Source organism: Sander vitreus, chromosome 17 (genome assembly GCF_031162955.1).
Source record: "Sander vitreus isolate 19-12246 chromosome 17, sanVit1, whole genome shotgun sequence".
In the NCBI taxonomy this organism is placed as follows: Eukaryota; Metazoa; Chordata; class Actinopteri; order Perciformes; family Percidae; genus Sander; species Sander vitreus.
In genome coordinates, this window is record NC_135871.1 from 10,081,381 (window position 1) to 10,103,265 (window position 21,885).

The 21,885-nt window shown below is 42.7% G+C and overlaps 1 protein-coding gene across 3 annotated transcripts; it reads right to left on the reverse strand.

The window, feature by feature from the left end:
- Window positions 1-5: 5 nt before the first annotated feature.
- On the reverse strand, window positions 6-21,349 carry srfb (serum response factor b). Of its 3 annotated transcripts, none has more exons than XM_078273917.1 (8): window positions 20,212-21,349; window positions 16,803-17,069; window positions 6,895-7,132; window positions 4,948-5,112; window positions 4,538-4,648; window positions 3,948-4,145; window positions 3,709-3,810; window positions 6-3,133 (listed from the first exon to the last, which is right to left on the reverse strand). In XM_078273917.1, exons 1-8 carry the CDS (start codon window positions 20,860-20,862, stop codon window positions 3,096-3,098), a joined length of 1,770 nt encoding a protein of 589 aa, XP_078130043.1. In that variant the 5' UTR covers window positions 20,863-21,349; the 3' UTR covers window positions 6-3,095. The 3 variants fall into 3 exon arrangements, with proteins under 3 accessions (XP_078130043.1, XP_078130042.1, XP_078130044.1); XM_078273916.1 differs by having other exon boundaries at window positions 3,734-3,810; window positions 20,212-21,348; XM_078273918.1 differs by lacking the exon at window positions 4,948-5,112 and having other exon boundaries at window positions 3,734-3,810; window positions 20,212-21,347.
- Between the last annotated feature and the right edge of the window lie 536 nt (window positions 21,350-21,885).

Below are 21,885 nucleotides of genomic sequence, written 5' to 3' on the forward strand. Positions count from 1 at the left end.
TGGTCTAAATAAATCCCCTCACTCAAGCACCTAAGCTACGTTATGCAACTGCTTGCATGGAATCAGATTTGCACATCGTCTTTCCTCATCCTTGTTCATAATATAAATATACACAACAAAAAGCTTTTTTGTTTTTTTTCTCCAAATGTTTTCATAAACCAAAAAAAAATCTAAGATATATCAGGAGCAACATTTCTATTTTAATGGGAAACTTTTTAAATTTAAACTTTTGTCAAATCATGCACATTTCTTAATCAACTAACGTGTTCTGTACATTTGTATATTGTATGTGTACAATAGCAATAGACATATACTACCTGGTGTAAATGCATGCTTATACATTATTTTTCATCGTTGAAAGAACAAGGCATTCTGGCCATCTGTGATGATTTCTTAGCTGTCAGCACTTTGTTTGAAGACAGTGACGGGGAGATATGATGCCTTACTTCACACTGTGGATCTCTGACGACTCCTAGAATCGATGTGTAAGAGGTTTCTGCTACACTACCGTTTGTTGTGATATAATTATGCTTATCTCTTGTTGCATTGCCTTTGTTTGGTTTGTGAAGATGTAAAGGACTCTCAGTATAGTCATAATCTGATGCCAACTGATTTATTTGCTTGTCAGCTGAGACCAATCACTGTATCATGTTGCATTTCCTTGTTAATCGCTGCTTTCCTCTGTGTGAAATGGGACAAGTCTCATTATACTTCTTTTTATCTTAGTCAGGCCAGTCTGAGTTTTGTGATTGTGCAATGCATCATTGAAACATTAAGGTAAGGTGCATGCTCACTCTTCCTGCCTTGCAGTTATTTTGTAAGTGATGCAGTCCTTGTTCTCTCAGAGGCATTGGCTCATTTATTCCTATTCAGCGGTCTTCATTTCAACATTGCAGTTATACAATAGGTTTCATTCAGGACAATATGGTTTCTTTAACATTCTCCGTCCCAATTAAAAAAAAGAAAAGAAAGTCCTTCAGCAGAAGTTGTGGTCATTCTTTCAACAGTTCATTGTGTTTCACCATATTTTTGTTTTTGTTTTTTTATTACAAAATGTCTGTACAACAAAACAAAAATACACACAATCATTTCTCTTAATGACAAGGTGAAAACCACAAATTTTCCTCAATCGCCTTTTAAAATACTATTTATGAAAAACCACCAGATAATATTGGGGGATTGAATGTCTTTAACCTGTAAATTTCCTTCACAAACAAGCCTGCAGGATGATATGACATCATGTACAAGAATAGAGAACACCAAGCGTGAAAATGACCTCTCTTGCCAGTGAATAACTGAACAGCAGTCAGCATGGGTCTGTCCAATTCTCTTTGGCTTCAAGCCAGCATGCTCAGTCATCCTGCTAATTCTGTAGAAATGAGTCAAAAAAATCTCTGGGCACAGCAGAGGATTGTATGAAAGTCCAAAGTCATGTGAGGTTGTCTGGAAAGAAGTAAATCCTATATTTCCCTTGCCTAGCAGTGATTTAGAAATCAGCCATGAAAAAGAGGCACTATGGTGCAGAAAGAAGGCTCTCAGTCTAATAACTCTCATTGTTAATGATTGCTGAGGTACATGCTGAGATTGCAGTCAGCCAGGGTCTTAAGTTGTAGTTCCAAGAAGTATATTAACATGTTTTGAAGCACCTGAAGTTACTTTTCCTTCATAAGAGATCCTTGTTCGTACAAAAATATTTATACGCATTGCTGTTATAATACTACAGCATTGCGACTGCGCTGAATAACACTGACTGCTTGACAAGGAAACTGATGCTTTGATTGCAGCATTGAAGTGGAACTGCAGTTTATACAGTGTCTTGTTAAACAAGAGATTTGTGTCCAACGCCCTGACTCAAGTCAGATATAGCATCACATAATTAAAGTTCTGCAGTCAAGTAGAGACTGGATCATTTTTGAAACAACAAAGTTCATGTTTTTATCCAATAACCTGTTTGTTGGCATTTATAAATAAGTGAACAAACTCTTCCAATCACTTTAAGGATGCTGTGTGTAAGAGAAAATGACAGAATTGTATTCAAATATGTGTGTTAACACTGATGTAAATAATTATATCATGTTAAAAGTTGAGCTAAATGAAATGTCCATCTGATTTGTCAACAGGTTCCAAACTAAGAAAGTGCCAGATCCTCACATGCAAAACTGATACTAAGTGATCATGTCATCAGCACTGGAAGCTTCCCAGCTAAAGTAAAGAAGATGTTAACAGTAAATCATATCTTGTGTTTTACATGTTGTGACCCAGATACTTGATCCCGTTCGAGGGACAGTCCTACAAATGTCACAATCAAAACATGTAGAAAAACATCCAGCGTTCCTTCTCCATCTTGTAGTGAAAACTCTCAACAGCATGACAGTATATCAGCATATGATGGTATATTAAATTAATTTACATATACATGTAAATAATTATTTTTCTTTATGCAAATCATTTTTATGTACATACAAAACCACTACGTAAAAAACAACTACATGCCGTTGCACAAACTAAACCAGGCTAAAAATACAAGTTATCAAAAAAAAAAACAACTATGTACATTTTCAAATGTCTCTTTTTTTTTCTTTTCTTTTTTTAAGTCAATATGCGTTTCCCCGCCCATTTACAAACCCCAGATATGCGCGTGCACACACACACGCATTTGTGCACAAGTTGCTCACACTGGAACATTCAGACAAGCAAATGTCTCTTTGGCTGGTGTGAAGCTGTGGCACCTTGCAGTGTGTGTGTACATGTAATTACACATTTTCAACAACAAAAACACGCACACACAAAAAAAATAACCATCTTACGGCATAGAAAATAGGTTCCAATGATGATGTCGTGATATATTTCCTGTGTGTGTGTGTGTGTGTGTGTGTGTGTATATATATATATATATATATATATATATATAAAATTTAAAGTCACATTCAGAAGTGTAATGTGAAATGCTGTAGGAAGGCATCAATAAATAGAGATGTATGCAAGTCTGTAAGTCTGTCTCCCTGGGTCTGCCGTGTTAAACAGCTCCAGCTGTCTGTCAGTCACTCTTTGAGTTCTGTGCTGCGTCTAAGTTGACCACCTGGAGCTCCGTCAGGTTACTGCTGCTGCCGCTCGACTGCTGGCCAATCACCATCTGGAACAAAACACGGCTACGTCAGGAGACGGTACAGGCAGCCAATCGCAAGTCATCACATCACACAACCGCACACACCACCCAGCGCAGATGGAAACCTTGCTACACTACATGCTGTTTTTCATAGAGTGGTGTAATGCTGTAATAGAGCTGACGTTCTCTGGAATACTCTGAAATCAGATTCAAGTGAAATTTAAACTTTAGAATAGAGGATTTTTTTCCACAAGAGTGCACCAAATATAACCTTAAAAGGATTTTTCCATTAAATACCTATATATTCTAAATCAATTTAGAGAAATAAATTTACTACATTTTTCTCCATTAACACTGGACTTTAAAAAAAAAAAAAAACACATTAAAGTTTTGATTCCCATGCACTGCTACAGTGGTGTTCCGTTAGGCCTACTGCATGTGTATTGTGCTGCAAATCCCAGGTAAAACAAGCTGCCAGCTGATCAGTCACATGTATCTAAAAGAGGCAACAGGTGACAACCCTGTGGCTCCCAGTGCTCTGTTAGGATGCATTAGTGCGGTAACGTGGCATGCTGGTTGCATAGGGAATATGAGAGTTTCACTTGTAAAATGCAGATCTTGCCGTACTGGGTGTAGCTGCACCGCAGAGACGGGGATCTGCAGCGTGCCTGGAGGTGCTGTGAGGAACACCTGAGGGACCGCGCCTGGGGGAGGAAGAAACAACAACATGGTTTTCCCATCGGTAAACTCTTAGCATTGTGTTTATTTGAAATGATGCACAAATTACAAATGAACCCACATCTGTCAGCCAGTAAACCGTGTGTGTTGTTGAGTGTCTCACCTGAGTCTTGGCCCTGTGCGTGGGACACCTGCATGGTCGACGTCCCCTGGGAGAAGGCGTTGAGCACGGCCAGCCCCCCGTCAGTCATCCCCGGCGTGGAGGCGTACATCACTGTGTGCGGGCTGGGGTACATCATGTGACCCGCAACAGACGTCGGCACCGACGAGGTGACGATGGTTGCTGGGAGACTCACCGTCGCTGGAAAGAGAGCAGGGGAGGGAGGAGGAGGAGGGAGAGAAAGCAAATGTCACACTGAGGGCAAGAGGTGTGTACAAATGTTGGCCAGCAGATGGCGCTTAACATCTATCTAATTCCAACCGCTAACTCCTTATGCAGTGTGTAGTAGCACGATAATCTGCTAATGCTGTCAGGTACAAAGTGGGACAGCAACACACAAGAGGAGCCCATTCCCACTCATTGAGATGCTGTAAATTAGCATTTTTTTGGCCAAACTAAATTTACTAAAGTAAAACTCCATAAATGTCATCAATTCATTACATTGATTTTGGATACTGGCTCACCAAGAGAACCTACCAATTCTAATCCAGACAGGACACGGCGTCCTTCTTCAGAGAGGGGATTTGACCTACCGGTGGAGTTTGTGGAGGTGTGGCAGATGTCAAGGCTGCTGTCGCTGTTGGAGGTGGACTGGGTGCTGTGGTGTACCGTGATAGCCTGGAGCTGCTGGGGAACCCCTGCTCCTGGAGACACATACAGCCACTACAGTAAGACACCGAACACCCCACACAGAGGGTAGCGGTAGTTGCAGTAGGAGTATATGGGGACTGCAGCAGTGGGGGGGGGCACATGGTAGCACTGGCAGTAGAAGCATTTGCAGTACAATTAGCTCAGAAGAAGTTGCCGTGCGAGTAGCATTAGAAATCCACATCATTAGTTGCATGATGATTAGTCATAGCAGTAGAGGTAGCATTAGCAGTAGCTTTGTGATGATATGATTAAGATTAGTATAAGCAAGCAGAGTTGTGGCAGAGCAGGTCACCTGTGAGGGAGACAGCAGCAGGGAAGCGGAAGACAGCCTGCTGTCCCTGCTGTGACTGCGGGGCGGCAGCTAGGGTCTGACCATGCTGCCCCTGCAGGGCCAGGGAGTGCTGTTGCAGCTGGCTCAGAGGAATGGTGGGGGTGCCGGGGGGGAGAGGAGTGCCTGCTGGAGGGGCACAAACACACAGAGGGGGGAATCAGAAAGGAAAAGGAAAGGAAAGCTTGGAAAAGTGCTAGTAACTTAACTGTACAAATGTACCCCAGTTTATGCTTTAAAGCTATAGCTAGTGCGAAGTTTCTGTCGCCCCCATGAGGAATTCTAAGTAATGACAACAAAACTGTCGGTGCGTCCACATGATACAAGCATTACGCAAATGTTCAATAATACATACATGGCTGCTAAGTTAAGTGACATATACTGTATGCCTGTATCACGTGGTTGGCTGTCACATTGACATTTCATTATTTTTAAATGTTGCATGATTTGTTTCAATGTTGTGTTATCTAAGTGTTTTTCTTTAACAAACGGCAGATATTTTTCATTTCAGAACATAGACTCTGGAGTTACACCCTCACATTTGGTCACAGTTGCTGCAGCAGGGCGGGCAGGCCCTTTCAAGCTGTCAACTGAGGAGGTTTTAGTGTGGGAGGGTGTGTTGTTCCACCTGGCACTGTTGCTATGTGCCAGACAGGTGGTGAGGAGGAGAGAGGGACAGAGCAATAGGGAGGGAAAGGGTGGAGAAAGAGTAAGGGTGACAGGGAAGGTTGTAGAAGGAGGAGAAAGATTGAGAAAGAGAAGGAGGGGATGGACAGAGACACTGCCTGGCTGTCCAGCTCTCAGTTAAAATAAAAGAGGACCCATTAGTGGGCATCTTGTGTCTATCTGTTCAGCTGTGGCGGAGCGCAGACAACAACAACAACAACACACTGCAACAACTACTGTAGTTAGTAAAAATACAACACTGGGCCTGTTAGGATTCACTGTTGCAACACAGACTCTTGTCTACATGATAACAACAACAACAACAGCAGCAGCAGCAGCATACACTGTAGAAAACATTGCAGCCATTTTAAATTGTTGTTCATGGACTGTCCAAATAAAATGTTTCAGAGCACTGAGCTTTTTAGCAGATAATATGGAATTCAATTTTCGTGGAATTCAAATGTTCTCAATGTCTTTGAGGGGGAATCGTGACCTCTGGGCATTCCAAGGCTCCACTTTTGATGCCCCAGTATTTCCCAGCACATCCACCATGAAAAGGAAATGTAATGAATAATTACTGGAGAAAGACCATTTAGAAACACTTTAGGGATCCCCAAATCAGAGCCTGCTGCCCCATAGTCCTTTGGAGAGTTGGTGCAGTAGAGCTCCCTTGTGTTTCAGAGTGTGTCTGTGAAGTCTCCTTTAATGAAGGGTCGTGTCTAGTTCATGACCACTCTGTCACAAAGCTCCGGCTCCACAAAGTACACCTCAATTATGATTTCAGCACAAACCACTGATCCTTCATTGAATATTCATGACTAATTATGGGCCGTGTTCATCCTCCCTTATTGCCCGGTCTATTGTGCCCCGCTCACCTAATTATTCCTGTCCCCAAGTGACAATGAAAGGCAGGGCCAGTCGCCAACAGACGTGGCTTTCCTGGATACTGAAGGCTTTGTAAAACCTGAGGCCGCTGAGTGTTGATGACGGATATGAAGGGCTGTTGTCGAAGAGAGAGAGCGAGAGGCACGACCACTCTCGGGACGCCTGAGATCGCGGCACGCTGCCATTCAAATTCTAATCAGCTAATAAGCTAGACAACACAGTGACATTAACCAAACATGAAGGCCTGCGGAAGCGTCAACTCAATTCAAAAGGATGAGGTTAAGATAAACAAACCATAAAAGAAAATAATTCAGAATTGTAACAGAGCTCTCATGTGGAGGTAAAGACTCTCCTACATACCGGGCATGAAAGTGAAGCCCCCGGGCAGCTGCATGACTCCTGAGGCGCTGGCGGTCTTGAGGACGGTGCCGTTGGCACTGATGTTGCCGCTGGCCGAGACGGGCGCCAGGTAGTTGGTGATGGGAAACGAAGGTCCGCTGCTCACCTGCATGGTGGTGGAGGTGGTGGGCACGGTGCACTGGGCGCTGCTGGTGCTGCCTGGTAGGCTAGCTACCGTGAACGTGGGCTTCAGTGTATCCTGTGGGAGAGAGCAAACCCGGTGATTAGGAAGACAGGGGAAGATCACTTGATGAATGAATGAATTCAGTACTGGATTCTGTCAAGGAAGACGGGTTATGTGGGGTCAGTGATTTAGTATTTCCCTACCATAAACATGAGGTACTCGCAAGAAACGATTTTTTTTTTTTTTTTTTTTTAATTGTGAAAATCAGCTACCGAGATATCCTGGCTTTTTGTCCCTAGTAAGGGGCAAGCTCCAAAAACACTGTGTCCTACAATTCCCATGATGCAACTCAGTGGTGTCTTTTGTTATGCTTGCTGTGACTGATGAATGCCAACATCTTTCAATAAGAAAAGATAAAACCTTATTTATCCCGAGGGAAACTGTTGTGAAGCAGTTGCAGTACAAAGTGGCAGCAAATGCAAATAAACAATAAAAAAGGTGCAAAAACCAAATGTACACAAAGCCAGCAATGTAAACAGTCAAACAACAATCTCCACATCTACAGTTTGTAACACCGTCTGTTACAAATGTGAAGCCATGTCCAAGATAACCCTGATGACATCATCAGTTGCTAGTATTTTAAAACTGATAGACTAGTACGAGCTCTACTCTGCTAATTCCATTTATCCCAGTGACCACAAAAGCAACATCAGAAGAGTTTCACATGAGAACACCTAAAATAACACCATTAATGGGGCTCTTCCTATTTAGGGGAGGAGGCTGTAATACTCTGTTTTCAGGGACCAATGGATGGGTGACAGAAACCAGAGTGGGTTTTTATAGACGAAGGCCAAATGACATAAACAAGGTAGACAAAGTGGTAGAACCTGGGACCCCTCTAATTGCATCCGTATGTACAAATATTTGCAGTGCAGGGAGCGTTTCTCTGAATATCTAATATATTATATATACACACATATATATATATATTATATACATTATCTTGGGCGATATGGAGAAAATCAAGTATCACAATATTTTTGACCAAATACCTTGATATCGATACCACAACGATATTGTAGTGTTGACTATTGGTGCTTTCACAAAATATTTACACAATGAGATTTTTGATAAATAATCATCATTAATGTGGCTATAATGACAAGTGGGTAAAGGCAAATAACAGAACAGTTACAACAGTCTGGTAAGTTCAGAAGTTTCAGCCTTTAAAACCAGGAAAAGTCTTAAAAAACACTCATGTCATATTACGATAACCAAAATCTAAGACGATATCTAGTCTCATATCACGATATCGATATAATATTGATATATTGCCCAGCTCTATTGTCAGTTCATCGCTGAATGTAGGAATTTCAGTGTAGGATGGCGACTCAACACTTGTTGAGAAACATACCGGCTCTGCGGGCGGACTGACTCAAGCAGGTCTTCACCCTTCTGTCTCCTGCGGTTTTAACTTTGCTGCGTGGGAGTGGCCGCTCCAAACAAAAACAAACTGATGGACTCAATTAAGTTAAAAAAAAAAAAAAAAAATGATTAAAGGCTGCACAGTCCTGCTCAGTTGGTGTCTATAAGCAGAATTCCATTCACAAAAAAAAGAAAATAACAAGGATAACAACTTGGCTCAAATTACCGTACTGACCAGATGTACCGGGGGGGGAAAATGTCACCATATTTTGTATGTACGGTATCTGTCCAAGTCCTGTAACTGGGGGACACATACCTCTGTATGCAGCCCTATTCTCACCAGACACACCGCCCTGAAAGGGGGAGGAAAAGCAGTCCGGTAAGAGTGGTCTTCACAACACCACTCTGACACAACACAGTGCCTGATGTTAGCAGCTTATCAACGTCTCGCAGAACTTCATCTGAATTCATTGTCATTTAGGGTTTCTTTTTTTTTTTTTTAAGTCTCTTGCCGTCTCCCGCGCTGCAGTACCACTTGCCTGAACTGTTACTCACAAATATATCCATGCCGTTACTAATGTGCTGGCAGAGGGGCAAAACATGACATGACGCTTTTAAGAGTCAGAGGAAGTATTCAGATCACACACGATCCAATCACTGCTCAATCCAAGTATATTGAAGAAAAAACATAATTCCTGCACTCCTATTTTGTAGAGTTACTATGACAACTAACTAACCATGTACCATGACATCTCTGTACAATGTGTAGAATCAGGGAGGTGAGATGCACACATAAAACTTAAGATTTATAGAGGTGAGACTACAGTAGTATCACAGCTAATGTGAACATCACTGAACAGCAGAGCAGGAAGGGGTTGTGAGTGGGCTGCATGATAAGAGCAGGGTAGGCGTTAGGCCGGGACTATAAAGCACATCTAAACCCACCATGTCTGTTTCTACGCACTTACAAACACTTTATCACTTAAAACCAATGATCTGTAATAGCATAATGGGAATAAGCCTACACATTAAAGGGCATGTATGAGTTTGCATGTTCCTGTGGGTTCAATGTTCTTTGAGGGTTTGATGACAGACAGCCCCATTTTAAAGGCTCCTGCACATGTGGCCCAAAAAGAAAATGCAGCTTTCTTCGGTCTAAATTTGGAGAACACAACCGCTATCCTTTGCAGTCCTCAGTATCCCATAATGCATTGCAAACTCTTCAGTCCCAGACTTGAGTGTAGCCAGCGACCTTCGTTGTATGTCATCGCCCCATCTCTCTCTCCTTTCCTGTCTGCTCTATACTGTGTACCATCTTATACCAGATAACCCTGATGATGTGATGAGGCCAGGGTTATCTGGGCTTGAGCTTTGATACTTCATGTACTTAAGTGAAATGTTACAACTCGCACTATAAACCTCTGTACCACTGAATTTGGAAAACCAGTTTCCCATTCACAGTCATATTTACGCTTCAACTTCTACAACTTGAAAATCATTAGTTTCTGACTCGGAGGCGAGGCTAGACCATATCATTTGTGCAGAAAATGCAGGCTCAGCCTAGACTCAAGTCCTCTGAAGGACAGACCTTTGCAGGCCTAGACTTTGGGAAGATCCATCCTCGGAATTGTGACAAAGCTTTTGTGTCATAGACGCAAAGCACTCGACACAGAGTGCAGCAGTATAACAAATGAGGTGAATGAAAAAGGCTTGTTATATGGAAACACGACCATGTGTCACAACATACAGGCTTACAATGAGCAAGCAAGGAAATGAGACGGGCTGCATCCGATAGGCTTATAATTTTGAAAAAGGGACAGACATTATCAATAACAACATAAAGGTAGTGGAGAAGCAGGCTCGGCCAGCCTCTCTTAGCAAAACACTATTGGTTTTTATATGTGACTGATTACGTGGGTGAGAGGTGGATGATCCAGCATGGACTCAACTGATAAGACCTTCGTACCACATACTACCATTTCAACACATCAGTGGAGCTACTGTAGGGATTGACTCCCAGTCTTCAGCCACATCCCAGTCTGCTCAAGTCTTAATATCAAAGATAGTCTGCTAGTGCGGCTCTACAAGGACTAAACAAAAGTTATAGTTTTTGAATTTGATGACATTAAAAAAAAAAAATCAGGGGATTAACAAATGATCAAGGGTGTGGCCATTAACGAGTTTTCTGGCCCTCATGATGCACAGATGGCTAAGCAGGTGTTGTCTTATACAAGCTGCTCTGAATCAACAAGAGTGTAGAAAACCAAAACTACAAGGAGCTGAGCAGTTGTCTCGTCTGCAGCTCAGATTCAGGCCCCGCCGAGGGGCTCTGACAGTCCAAGGTCCTTTACCTCTTTAGTTTAACAGCAGCTGGAAAGTCAAAGAGGGAGGGCCACACAGCGGACTCGTAGTTGTTCTGCCCTTTCAACCAAGAAGGAAAACTGAATAAAATTCAACCAACAACAATCCACATCCATTTACTGAATCAGGCCTGTCCTTCATCAAAGAGCCATTGCTGACAATCTGTGACACAGCTGTCAGCAGGTCTTCATTCTCCCAGGAGACTTTCCAATTGTGGTTGAAGTAATCGTTTCATTAATGTCCACTAAAACTCAACAAGATGAATGAGAATAACTCAGTCTACACTGGTGTAGGGGGTTACAGATAGAACTCATGACAACAGGTAAAAGAGGAAGAGGATAGCGGTCACAAAGCATAACCAAAATCAAGCCAAACAATAGAGACTGGGGATAAATTACATTGAGAAAGCGCAGTGTTTGGATCATCACAGTGGTGTGGTAGCATGTAGCACTTAGCCACAGTAGCAGCAGAGTACGCATGTCTGTGAGCAGCAGGCGAAGCAGAGTCAGACCTGTGTGAGGGGTTCGGGGACAGAGGACAGGATAGGGGCTGAGTACAAACAGCTGAGGGTACAGACAGCTGGCAGTAACCTTAGCACCTCGGAGGGGGAATTAACCCTTTCCAGGCCAGCTGAGGCAGCAGGAGGCTACGGGAAAAGACAGCCGCCATCTGACTCTTAGCAGTTCTCACCATTGGGGCCTTACGAGAACTACTGAATTCCTTTAACGGACTGAGATGCTTCACCAGAACACGACAACATGGCTGACTAAAAAGGGACAAGGCCAGTGTGTTCCAGCTTTTCCATATTACACTGTTCCATGGAGAATTAAATGGCTGCTCTTGCGTTCCTGTCACATGTCTACTCAGATCCAACCAGGACATAGTTTGGCTTCAAAAGGTGTAAACAGATGAATCATCCAGGTTTGAACCTATGTGGTAATCTAAAAGGTCTAGTCAAACTGCCACTATCTCTGTGACCTACATAGCAAGCTTCCACTGACCTACTGCTTTGTTTGACCACCTCTAAGTGTCTCCTGCTCAACTGGCCAGTCTATAAACAGTGCTGGCTTTTAGTTCAGTGTCAAGGCAGCGCATAGTAAACATAGGCCACAGTGGTGTAATGCATTCTTCACAAAAGAAGTGTAGACAAAGCCTCAGCACTGTCATTTCCTCCTGAAGTCCATGTCCTGCTCCTTTTAATACAATCCTACACACCGATACATCAAGTCATCTCCATCACTAAAAGTTAACCCCTTCACTGTAATATTGGAATATACTGGAAGTCTGAATAGTATATACACACACAGCTGAAACAAGTTGTCAATTAATCAACTGTTCTTAATTTGCAGCCGTTTTGATCATGAAAGCCATTTCAAAAGCAAAAGTGCAAAACTTTACCTTCTTAATTGTGGAGGATTTGCTGTTTTTCTCTGCCTTATGTTATATGAAACTATATATTTCGGGGTTTTGATCAGACAAAATAAGCAATTTGAGGATGTCACCTTGGGTTCTGAGAGGCTGTGATGGATCTTTGCCCCTTTGTTTTCAGACATTTTACCAAACAATTGATTACAAATGAATTGATAATGAATATAATCGTTAGTTTCAGCCCTACAATATAACACCGTAATATATATACGATATCTTTATACTTGTTGGATATTCTGAATAAATGATCGTAAAGCTTTGCATCAGCCTGAGAGGAAATGGTAAAGAGAGGTTTTCCACAAAAGCTGGCTTAAATTTCTTTAAATTGTATCATAGATTTTCATTTTCCCCACTCATTTTCAAATCAACCTAACTATACTGCTCTCCATGCTTTGAAAAAAACAAAAAACATGGCATGGTAACAAATTAAGTCACAATTTATAGTCATGCGAATGGAGGGCTGAGTCGTCTGGAATAAGCAGTTAATCCTCACAGCCACGGAGAGAACCCTCCATAACATGCTAAGTCATTTATTTTATTTTACTCCAGCAACAGAGAGATCTCATATACATCCTGCCCCTCCTATGAACAAATGAGAAATCTTAATATAAAAAGGATCATGAGATAAAATTCAATAAAACGCAAATCACGAATCACAAATTTACTTTCTTCTCTTTAAAAGTCCTTTCAAACACCCGGTTTTCCAGATTTTGGGCATTTGTAAGGGTTCTATATATGGTAAAAGAATAAAAGCCTCCATTGCCCTTTCACATTCACAGACATCATACGAAAGACCCCGTTTTAAAGTAACAGGAAAAGGAGAGAGTAATTAAAAAGAGTAGGACACAAATGAGTCCCTGTTCGTGAGGGATTAATCATTCCAAATTGAAGGTGACAACTGGCAGGCTCGTCCAGTGTTGTTTGGAGAGCCCATTGTGCAGTTTACTGGTGGCTGGCCCTCGTCTAATCTCCCATTTGCTGGCTCCCATCTCCCCCTCTGTCACACTGCCAGCAACATGGAATTTGCAGCTCCATTTGGGACTGCTAAAAAAGGCAAGGCAGCCCAAGTGGAGGAGGTGCAGCCAATGGCGGCTGACCTGTCCAGTTGCTTTCTGTAAAATAAGGGGATGGAAGGGGGAGGGGGGGGTGACACATAACGTTGCTTTCCTCCACTCTAACACAGCCTGCTCTCCCTGTCAGAATCCCTCCGACAATACCGCCACCTCTCTCTACATACAGTCTGTTTAGGAGCAGCCTTGTGATAAGAGCGCATATCTGAGTAAATTAACTTTCCATTATCTCAGTGATTCTCTCGTCACCTACTTCAAGCCACTGCTCTGCCCTTACAACAGTTCGACAGGAAGACAGAGGAAAAAGGTAAATTAATTATCAAATCACTTAATTTCTCTGGGGAGACAATTTAAAGTCATACACAAACACATTATATGTTAAATAAAGTGGCAGATCTGTCGCAGCAGGATGTCAAAAGAGCCACAAAGCACAAAGGAGAAAACAAACATGTCAGCTGTTTGTCTGGCCTCAGTCTGGACATTTTGCTTGTGACATTACACGATGATCTGTGCTAATGAGCAGAGCAACAAAAAGTCTTCACCAGGATTACAACAACAATATGGCACTGACAGCCAGATCAGGAGGGGGGGGGGAGAGAGAGAAAGAGAGAGCGAGAGAGAGAGAGAAGGGAGGAGGGGAAAACCAGAAGACTGTCATACTGAGAATTCTATACTAAGATGGATCCTCTCTAAGCAAACAAGTTGTGGGATTTGCAATTCACTTCCAAAAATATCGCAAAAAGCATAAAAACATCTGTACTGTAGGCACGTCTGATATTAAGAAGCAGCCAGAGAAGCCATAACAATCCAAAGATCTGATGGAGAGTGCCACAATAATTACAAATATATGCTCTTTATGAAGTGTTATTATTTAATATCTGGTGTAACCACTTTTCCCTCCACCTATTCTCATTTACCTCTAAGTCAGACATTACACTTCCCATAATGCCTTCTACAGCCCTTAAAGAACAGCCCTGAACTTGTTGCCTTCAGCTTTTGATTTTACGAACTTAATGAGTGCTGCGAGAGCAATAGAAAAGCCAGGGTTTTCCAGTCACGCACCTTAAACTTAAGGTTTATTATCTTAGCACTGCAATTGAACAACACACTGATTCTTCCCTGTGTGACTGTTGAAAGTAGATGGCAATTTATGTTTCCAGAATACAGACTGTGCTCTTCATTCTGTTATCGCTCACTGCTAGATTATATCTAGCAAGCTCAGTTTTCAGTGCAGTGCCAGATTTGGGTTTTGGTGACCCAAGGCTCAGCCTTTTCAGTCTTAAACTTTAACAAACAATAACACAAATCTGTCAACTATGAAAACAAGATGTGGGTTGATACGGAGCATGACTTTGATGCTGTATGGCCCACTAGATCATTTTAGTGAATAGTTTAGGAGAAATTTGACATTTCCAGAGCAGTGTTTTTCCACATTGAAATTCTGAAAGAAACTGTTGATCTGTTAGACGGCCTATGTAAAATTACTTGGATTACTTGATTTTTTCTTTTAATCCAGTAAGAGTAATATACGAAACAAACTTTTAGCATAATGTCTACTTCAGTGCACTTCTAAGTCTCTTTCTTTGGTTCTCCAAAATCTCCTCCACTTCCCCCACCAGCCATTGCGAACTCAAACTCTGAACTGTTTAGACTAGCTTGGACTGTATGTATTACATACTAGTCTTGATGAATAGTGTCCAGATGCTGCAGAGGTGCACGCAGCGACCACGCATCATCTCTACTGCACAGAAATGATCCTTCGAAATTGAAGCCTCCAGATCCACCTGCCATGTCCTCAACACAATGGCGCTGATCATCCTGACATGGATCACATTATGACAAGTGTGTCCCTCTGTCTGTAGTGTTCATAGGGCCCATGCTGGTCTCCCACACTCATAATTGCAGCGGGTGGCAGAGGTCACATCGTCACTACCAGCCACCTAAATAGGCGTCACATGAAGCGGGAAAATTTCGCTTAAATATTTCCATTCCGCCCACTCATATCTACATCCTTACCTCCCCCTTATATCACTAAATGAGTGGTGGGTGGGGGGGGGGGGGGGGGGGGGGGAATCACAGGACTCCAAAGACAGCTGCAGCTTATAAGGAATGTGAGGGGCCTCAGCCAAGAAAGCAGGCAGGGAAACCATACCATATATGGCAACATAGGCAGAATCTCATTTTTATCAATGAGCAGAGGGGGCATAAGAGTGGCTTAACATGCAAAAGGTTGATCTGCCATCCTTGACGGTGTATGGTACGTGTTAGTTAGTGCCTTGTAAAAACAGCACGCAGGCAAACAGGCCTGGAAGTGTGTCTGTCTTCAAAGGGGCGTACTTAAGCCGTGTAAACAGCAGAGGGAATCTCGGCTTCCAGCATACGAGTGCACCAAGGTGTGGACAGTGAAGCGTGTCTGCTGATGAATTTACCGCTTTGCTTTAACATCTCAAAGACCCGAGGTTTTAAGAACCCTTGCAGTAATGTAGTAGGAAATACAGGGATCGCAAACTGCAGCTTTTCATTAGGGACGAGACGCTAATAATGATTATGAGGAGTGGAAATTCATCTTTTGTCATTTAATTCAACTAAATTCGATCATGACAATTTGTTTCAGAAGGTTTGCGAGTTTGAAAAAAACGGCACAAAAAGTCTGACGTTCCAATATTTTCAGAAATGTAAGTTTCACCCATGAACACAAGACCGCTCCATCACAAAATCAAAGATAAACACTTCCATGTAGCAGACTGCATGTTTCTCATCCTAACACAACCCAGACCTGCTGTGATTCATCTCTGAGAGTGTCACAAGGCTTTCCTGGATGAGAGGTCAGAAAGGTAAAGTGTAGCCAGCTCCCTTTTGTGAGTGGGATAATTCTCTGCATCTTATCTGGCTTTCCCTTCACATTATAGCCCTTTAAAAAAGGACTACTGAGACTTTTTGGTTTAATTTAAAAAAAAAAAGAAAAAAAAAAAAGACTTGGTGCTCAGAACCAAACCACAAGCCCAAAACAGAGGCCTCACATATAACAGGCAAAAGTTCAGAACTGTGTTCACGATAGGACAAAGATCTTTTTCCACAGCTGACGTGGGTTTGATTTATTTGCTCTCTTCGTGTGCTTATCGAGCCTTTTCTGGAGAGATTTCCCACTATATCCATTAGTTACTCTCTTATGGTGCTTTATCAGTTTCTTTTTTATTTCCAATGCAATTTATGTCTATTGGAAAGCAGACAGTGAGTCACACAGACTAACTCGAGTACCATTGTTGCTGAAAGCACGGGAAATGGGCTGTGGGGAAAGGTGCAGAAATGAGTGCATTCAATTTTGGAACTTCACAGCTACAGCCTCACTACGATCTTTCCAAAAGAGATAGTAGAGTGTGTTCTTAATTTTTCGTGTTCTTAATTTTTTGTCCTAACTGCCTAGAGGACCGGTCTAGACCTTTCCACTTTTTGATTCTAACCTTTATGTCGCCCATGCTCTCCGACTCAGACACCTGATAGGTGAGGTCTGTCTCCTCAAAGCCCGTGGCACTCATGCGCTGGTCCGTGGAGGGGTCAGAGCGCGGCGGTGAGTCCGGCGAGTTGAGGCATGTTTGGATCAGAGCTTTGCCCGTTTCACTTGTAATCATGGGTTGGAGTTTGCGGGTGGCAAAAGTGTAGACGTGACCCGTTTCACTGGCCACAAGCAGCAGAACCTGGGTTCCCGTCAGGGTGGAGAGTTCATAGGCCTGGGAAAGAGAAAAAAGAAAATTCAAGTACATAGCAGAGATGAGAGGCTAGAATTTAAACATCAGAAAAATATGGTTCACCAAATTGGGACTTGGATTACCTTTGTCTCATAGACAAAGTAATCGTATTCTCTACTGGAAAGGGAATACAAGAGATTCCAAAGTGAACCTCTGAAAAAACAATACCCTAGCAAAGAAAACACTATCTAAAACCCTCCTGTAGTGAATTCTGACGTATAGCACAAATGAAGCTAAAATAACATGAGATAAGGCTCCCAAAATAGAGAGTGGGATATAGCTGAAAGACTGATTGTAGCTGGGGACTGGATGGCATAGGCAGGGGCAGTTGTAGTAAGTCAGTCTTGACGGCGGACACAAGGAATTATTCTTAACACCCAGAGGTAGATGACTGTGAAACATGAGGACACCATCACAGTCTGTTGCCTTGGCATTCATTATACAGTGTGCACACACACTCACACTCCCCAGTGTAAAGGAAAAGCACAAAGAGATTCAACTCAAAACACACACACACACACACCGAGGCTGAACTCCTGTGAAAGCCTTTTTATCTAAATGAGTCATAAGTTACGTGGAGGATGCTTCTGGTGCTGTGAAGGCACTGTGCCATTACCATCACCTTGGTGAACACGGTACAGTCGGAGCTGGCCGATAGATGTGCCATTGTAAGCTAGAGCACAGGAGGAGGAGACAAATCACATTCAAATTAAAAGAATTTTATTGAGCAGTTATAAAACCATGCATTCATGCTGGTCTGCTCCATCATGCTCAAACACTGTGTTCATTATGGGCCCTATCAGTCCAATCCTCTATATGTGGGCACACGCTGATTGTACAATTGTCTTTTGTGTGCAATAATATGATGACAGAGCACAGAAAGGCGAATAATGGCCAGCTTCTGCTATAGTGACTCAATGCTACACAGCACTTGTTTCCCCTGTGCTCTTTAAACCTTAATTACATAGAGATTTTTGATGCTTTGTGTATTGAAGAACGGTGTTAAAAAGGGAATCTCTGGTTGTACAATTCACCTCAGCGCCTGCTAATGCAGCATTACAGAAGCAGGTAATGAACTACACAGTTCCAGTCATCCTCTTCCACCACCATCTCCCTTGATTAGCACTGGCCAACATCCAAGGCAGAATTGGACTAATGTCACTTTACATGTGCTTGGTGGCAGCGCAAACTAGACCCACACAATGCTAACCATACAAAGTTACCTTGCTCTGCTAATGTTCTCATAAATATTCATGCAGAGTGCAGGGGGGTCAACCTGTAATTGGTTCCTCTGTCATACAAAACTTCCTAGTCAAGCCTATATATCAAAATAAAAAAAAAAGGACCAGAAGATAAAGTCATGGATGCAAACATGTACATATGTAGTTGTGCAATTCAAAACAAACAAATACAGTGGCTTATGTTTCAGGTGTTATCTTAGAATACTAGTTTCCAGGGACTAGTAGGTGAGCCAGTTTCAGAGCCCTGGTATTGTGCATGTTGGCTCACTTGCATGGTGTATTGAGGTACCTAAATGAAATGGTGCCACAACTTATGTTATTAGTTACATTTGTGCTTTTCCGGCTATGACAAGTCAAAATGTCGGCCATGAAAACAGCCTACTAGATCATAGGGACAAAAAAAGCAAACACGAAAACATACCCTTTACTGGACAAATATTGGAACAAAAAAAAAAAAAGGAACCACAAGTACTAACTTAGTAATCCTGCACCTAACAATTTGTATTGTGCAAGTATTTACATGCACGTGATCGAAAGCATATATGAGAAGAGAACAAATGGGCCTATGCTTAGCACACCACATCTATCAAAATTAAATCTAGGCTCTTCCTAGAACCAGTTTGACACCAGTCTACTATGCATCTTCCCACTCCACCCACCTCTCAATTTCTGTGATGGCTGACATAGTGTAGGCATCATTTAAAAAAGTCTATCCACACAGTGTGTCAAATAGTGTTCATGTAGCCAAGAGCCTACATTAAGACACCTCAGTTTCCACGACAACAGTCTGAAATACATAGAAAGAGAAATACAGCAGAGTCCACAAAACAGGCACTTGCACTACAATAAAGCATTGTGTTTAGTCGAGGTCTACTGCAAAACAACTGCTTTGCTTCTGGTCATCACCTGATCACTTCTCCAAATAATCAACTTAAGATGCATTGATGCCACATAGCAATACTTAATCATAGCAGTAATCATGTGCTTGAGTTCCAGTGAAATACTGGTACTAAACTTGTAGACAGTAATGGAGGCAATTATGATTACCATGGAGCAAGTTATTTCATCTTTAATGTCAACTGCTTGTGTGCCAGACCCAACTAACAAAACTGAAACCAAGACAAGTCATCACTTGATAAGGCTAGATGCTTGTATCACAATGTGTAGTGCCATGACGCATGCACAGACAGTCCCCAGCTTCTCTCTTCTGTTCCAGTGCTCTTTCTGACTGTCCTCTCTGATCCCGTTTCCCTGGGGGTTTAGTCAGCTGTTGGCACCTATAGGCCCGCTGCTGTTCACCACCGCATGGCTGCCGCCTGCAAGCAAAGCCCTGCTTTACAGTGACAGAGGGAACAGCCTGTGCACTGAGGGTTACTGATGGGAACTACTTCCAACAGTTCTAGGCCTGTCTGTCTGTGTATTACTGCCTGAATGAGTCAGTTTATCTGAAAATCTGTGTGCTTGTCAGGCCGTGTGTGTGTGTGTGTGTGTGTGTGTGTGTGTGTGTGGTCATAAATAGAATTGTCATTTGCTCAAGTCTATTTAAAGCCAATTGCCTGTCATGAATGTTCTGACTCAGTGAGTCAGTTTATGCCACAATTGTTTTTGTCTTTTATAAAGAAACACATTTTTATTAAATTTACTACAGGTCAAAAGTCTCTAAATATAATGTAAACCCACTATTATAAGTGCTTTCCCTATGATGTTATGATATATATAGCCTACAGCTTATTAAGCAACCCCATTGTTAATTCCATGAATTAATGAATTCACAACACCATATATCATGTCTGCAGTATGGCCAAACAACACTCAAAGTGACACTCAAATTCTAATTACTGTAGGCTAGTTGGATGAGATACAAAGGATATCACCTGACTTACCTTTTTCATAATACCAGTCTTCCTCTTGCTGAAAGTGGTGTACCGTCTCAACTTGTTGTCAATAAATTCCATCTTTATCTTTACTCGCCCACGTGTTTTCTTCCCTGGCTTTGCTCCGGCGACCCCTCCGGGTACCATGCCGTAACCTCCGGGAGGTATTCCCACCTCCTGCCCCGTCACCGCAGCTTCCATCTCCCCTCTCTCCCGCTTCACCCCTCTCCTGCTGTCCCCGAGTGAACCCACTGGGTCATCATCATCTCCGGAGTCAGAGTCATTGTCCGAGCCGCTGCAAATAGGAGCACTTTCTCTGTCCGGGTTGAACCTGGCTCCGTGAGGCAACACAACTCCCGCGTTTAGCCCCACCATGTTGCCCTGGACGGCGGTCTGTAGAGGAGTCACCCCAGTTCCGTTCCCCGGTCTCGCACCTCTCGGACCCCCTGGACCATTAGCCCCCAGCATCCCGACGGCGTCTCTTTCCCCCTGTCGCCCGGTAGCACCGGCACTCTCGCTGACCCCCGGTAAAGCTAGCCCTGCTCTGACCAAAACGGGACGGATCCCGCTGCCGATAATCCCCGAACCGTGTCCTGTGTTACCTCTGCCTGAAGGTGACCCGTTTCCAGATGGTGCCGATCCAACCCGGCTCGGTAACATTCTATTTACTGAACCGAGTCTCGAAACACCAGCCAGAAGAGCTGGAGCGCGTTGTCTCGTAAATGGCTGATAAAACGCATACACGCCTGGGCCAAAATGTAAACAAACCGGACCAGTTGGAGGTTTGGAGACGCCAGGAAATTACCGAGACAAACTTTCAAAAGTGATGCTGCCCCCAAGACCCTTCAATCCCGGCTCAGTATGGTTCACCCTCCTCCTCTATTTCCAAAACTCTGAGCACTTTCTCAAAAAGGAAAACACGAAGAGCGCCCTCGATGTCGATCCGCCATGTCACTTAGTCCGCATTGTAAACCGGAAATAACGCTAGTGTCGGCCTGTTGTCGTCTGAATGCTCATTTTTACTCCACCAATACCGCGATATTGATCTTTTCGTGGTTTAGGGATGCATAAAAACATCAATTTTTTAAACAGCGTTTACGACAGCGCAGTAATCTTACAACCCAGGAACTACTTCCCTCCTTATAAAGAGATACAATGTTTCCTTATATGGTGCTGTCTCTCCTTATTTGGTGAGTCACAGCGTCGCCTATCGATTGGCTGAGGATTATCTGAGCAGCGCTGTCATTGGTCAACAAGGCACCTCATTGGAATAAATACCAAAATGGTTGCGCTACCAACAACGTCACCGTGGATAGGCAGGGGCACCAAAATAACAAAACATCCAACTTTTTATTCCCTACAGGTTGTACTGTCATACCACAAACCATGTTTTCCCATAGTTTATACTTAAAATATATATCTTAATGATCTTTCTTGGTCGAATAACTTGGAATGATTCTGTCAGAGGAATTGTTTGAGTTTAGATGAGATGTAGGCCTACAGTATTGTATTGCTGTTGATGGATATATAAGTTTAGATAAATTCTACTTAAGATCCCAAATAACTCTAAGATCACATACATAGGTTCCTATTTATTTTTTTGTTGCACTGTATACGTAATCTCTTTTACCTATGGTGGAATACTCTCCTAGCACACACTAATTACCTTAAAGACTAGGCCTG

Excerpts from the sequence above, each read along its gene's own strand:
- srfb (XM_078273916.1), bottom strand. The coding sequence starts at position 20,862 with ATGTTACCGAGCCGGGTTGGATCGGCACCATCTGGAAACGGGTCACCT. Across the intron at positions 4,146-4,537 it reads CACCTCCACAAACTCCACCG|CGACGGTGAGTCTCCCAGCA; the intron begins GTAGGTCAAATC and ends CTCTCTTTCCAG. Across the intron at positions 3,811-3,947 it reads CGCACAGGGCCAAGACTCAG|GCGCGGTCCCTCAGGTGTTC; the intron begins GTGAGACACTCA and ends TTCCTCCCCCAG.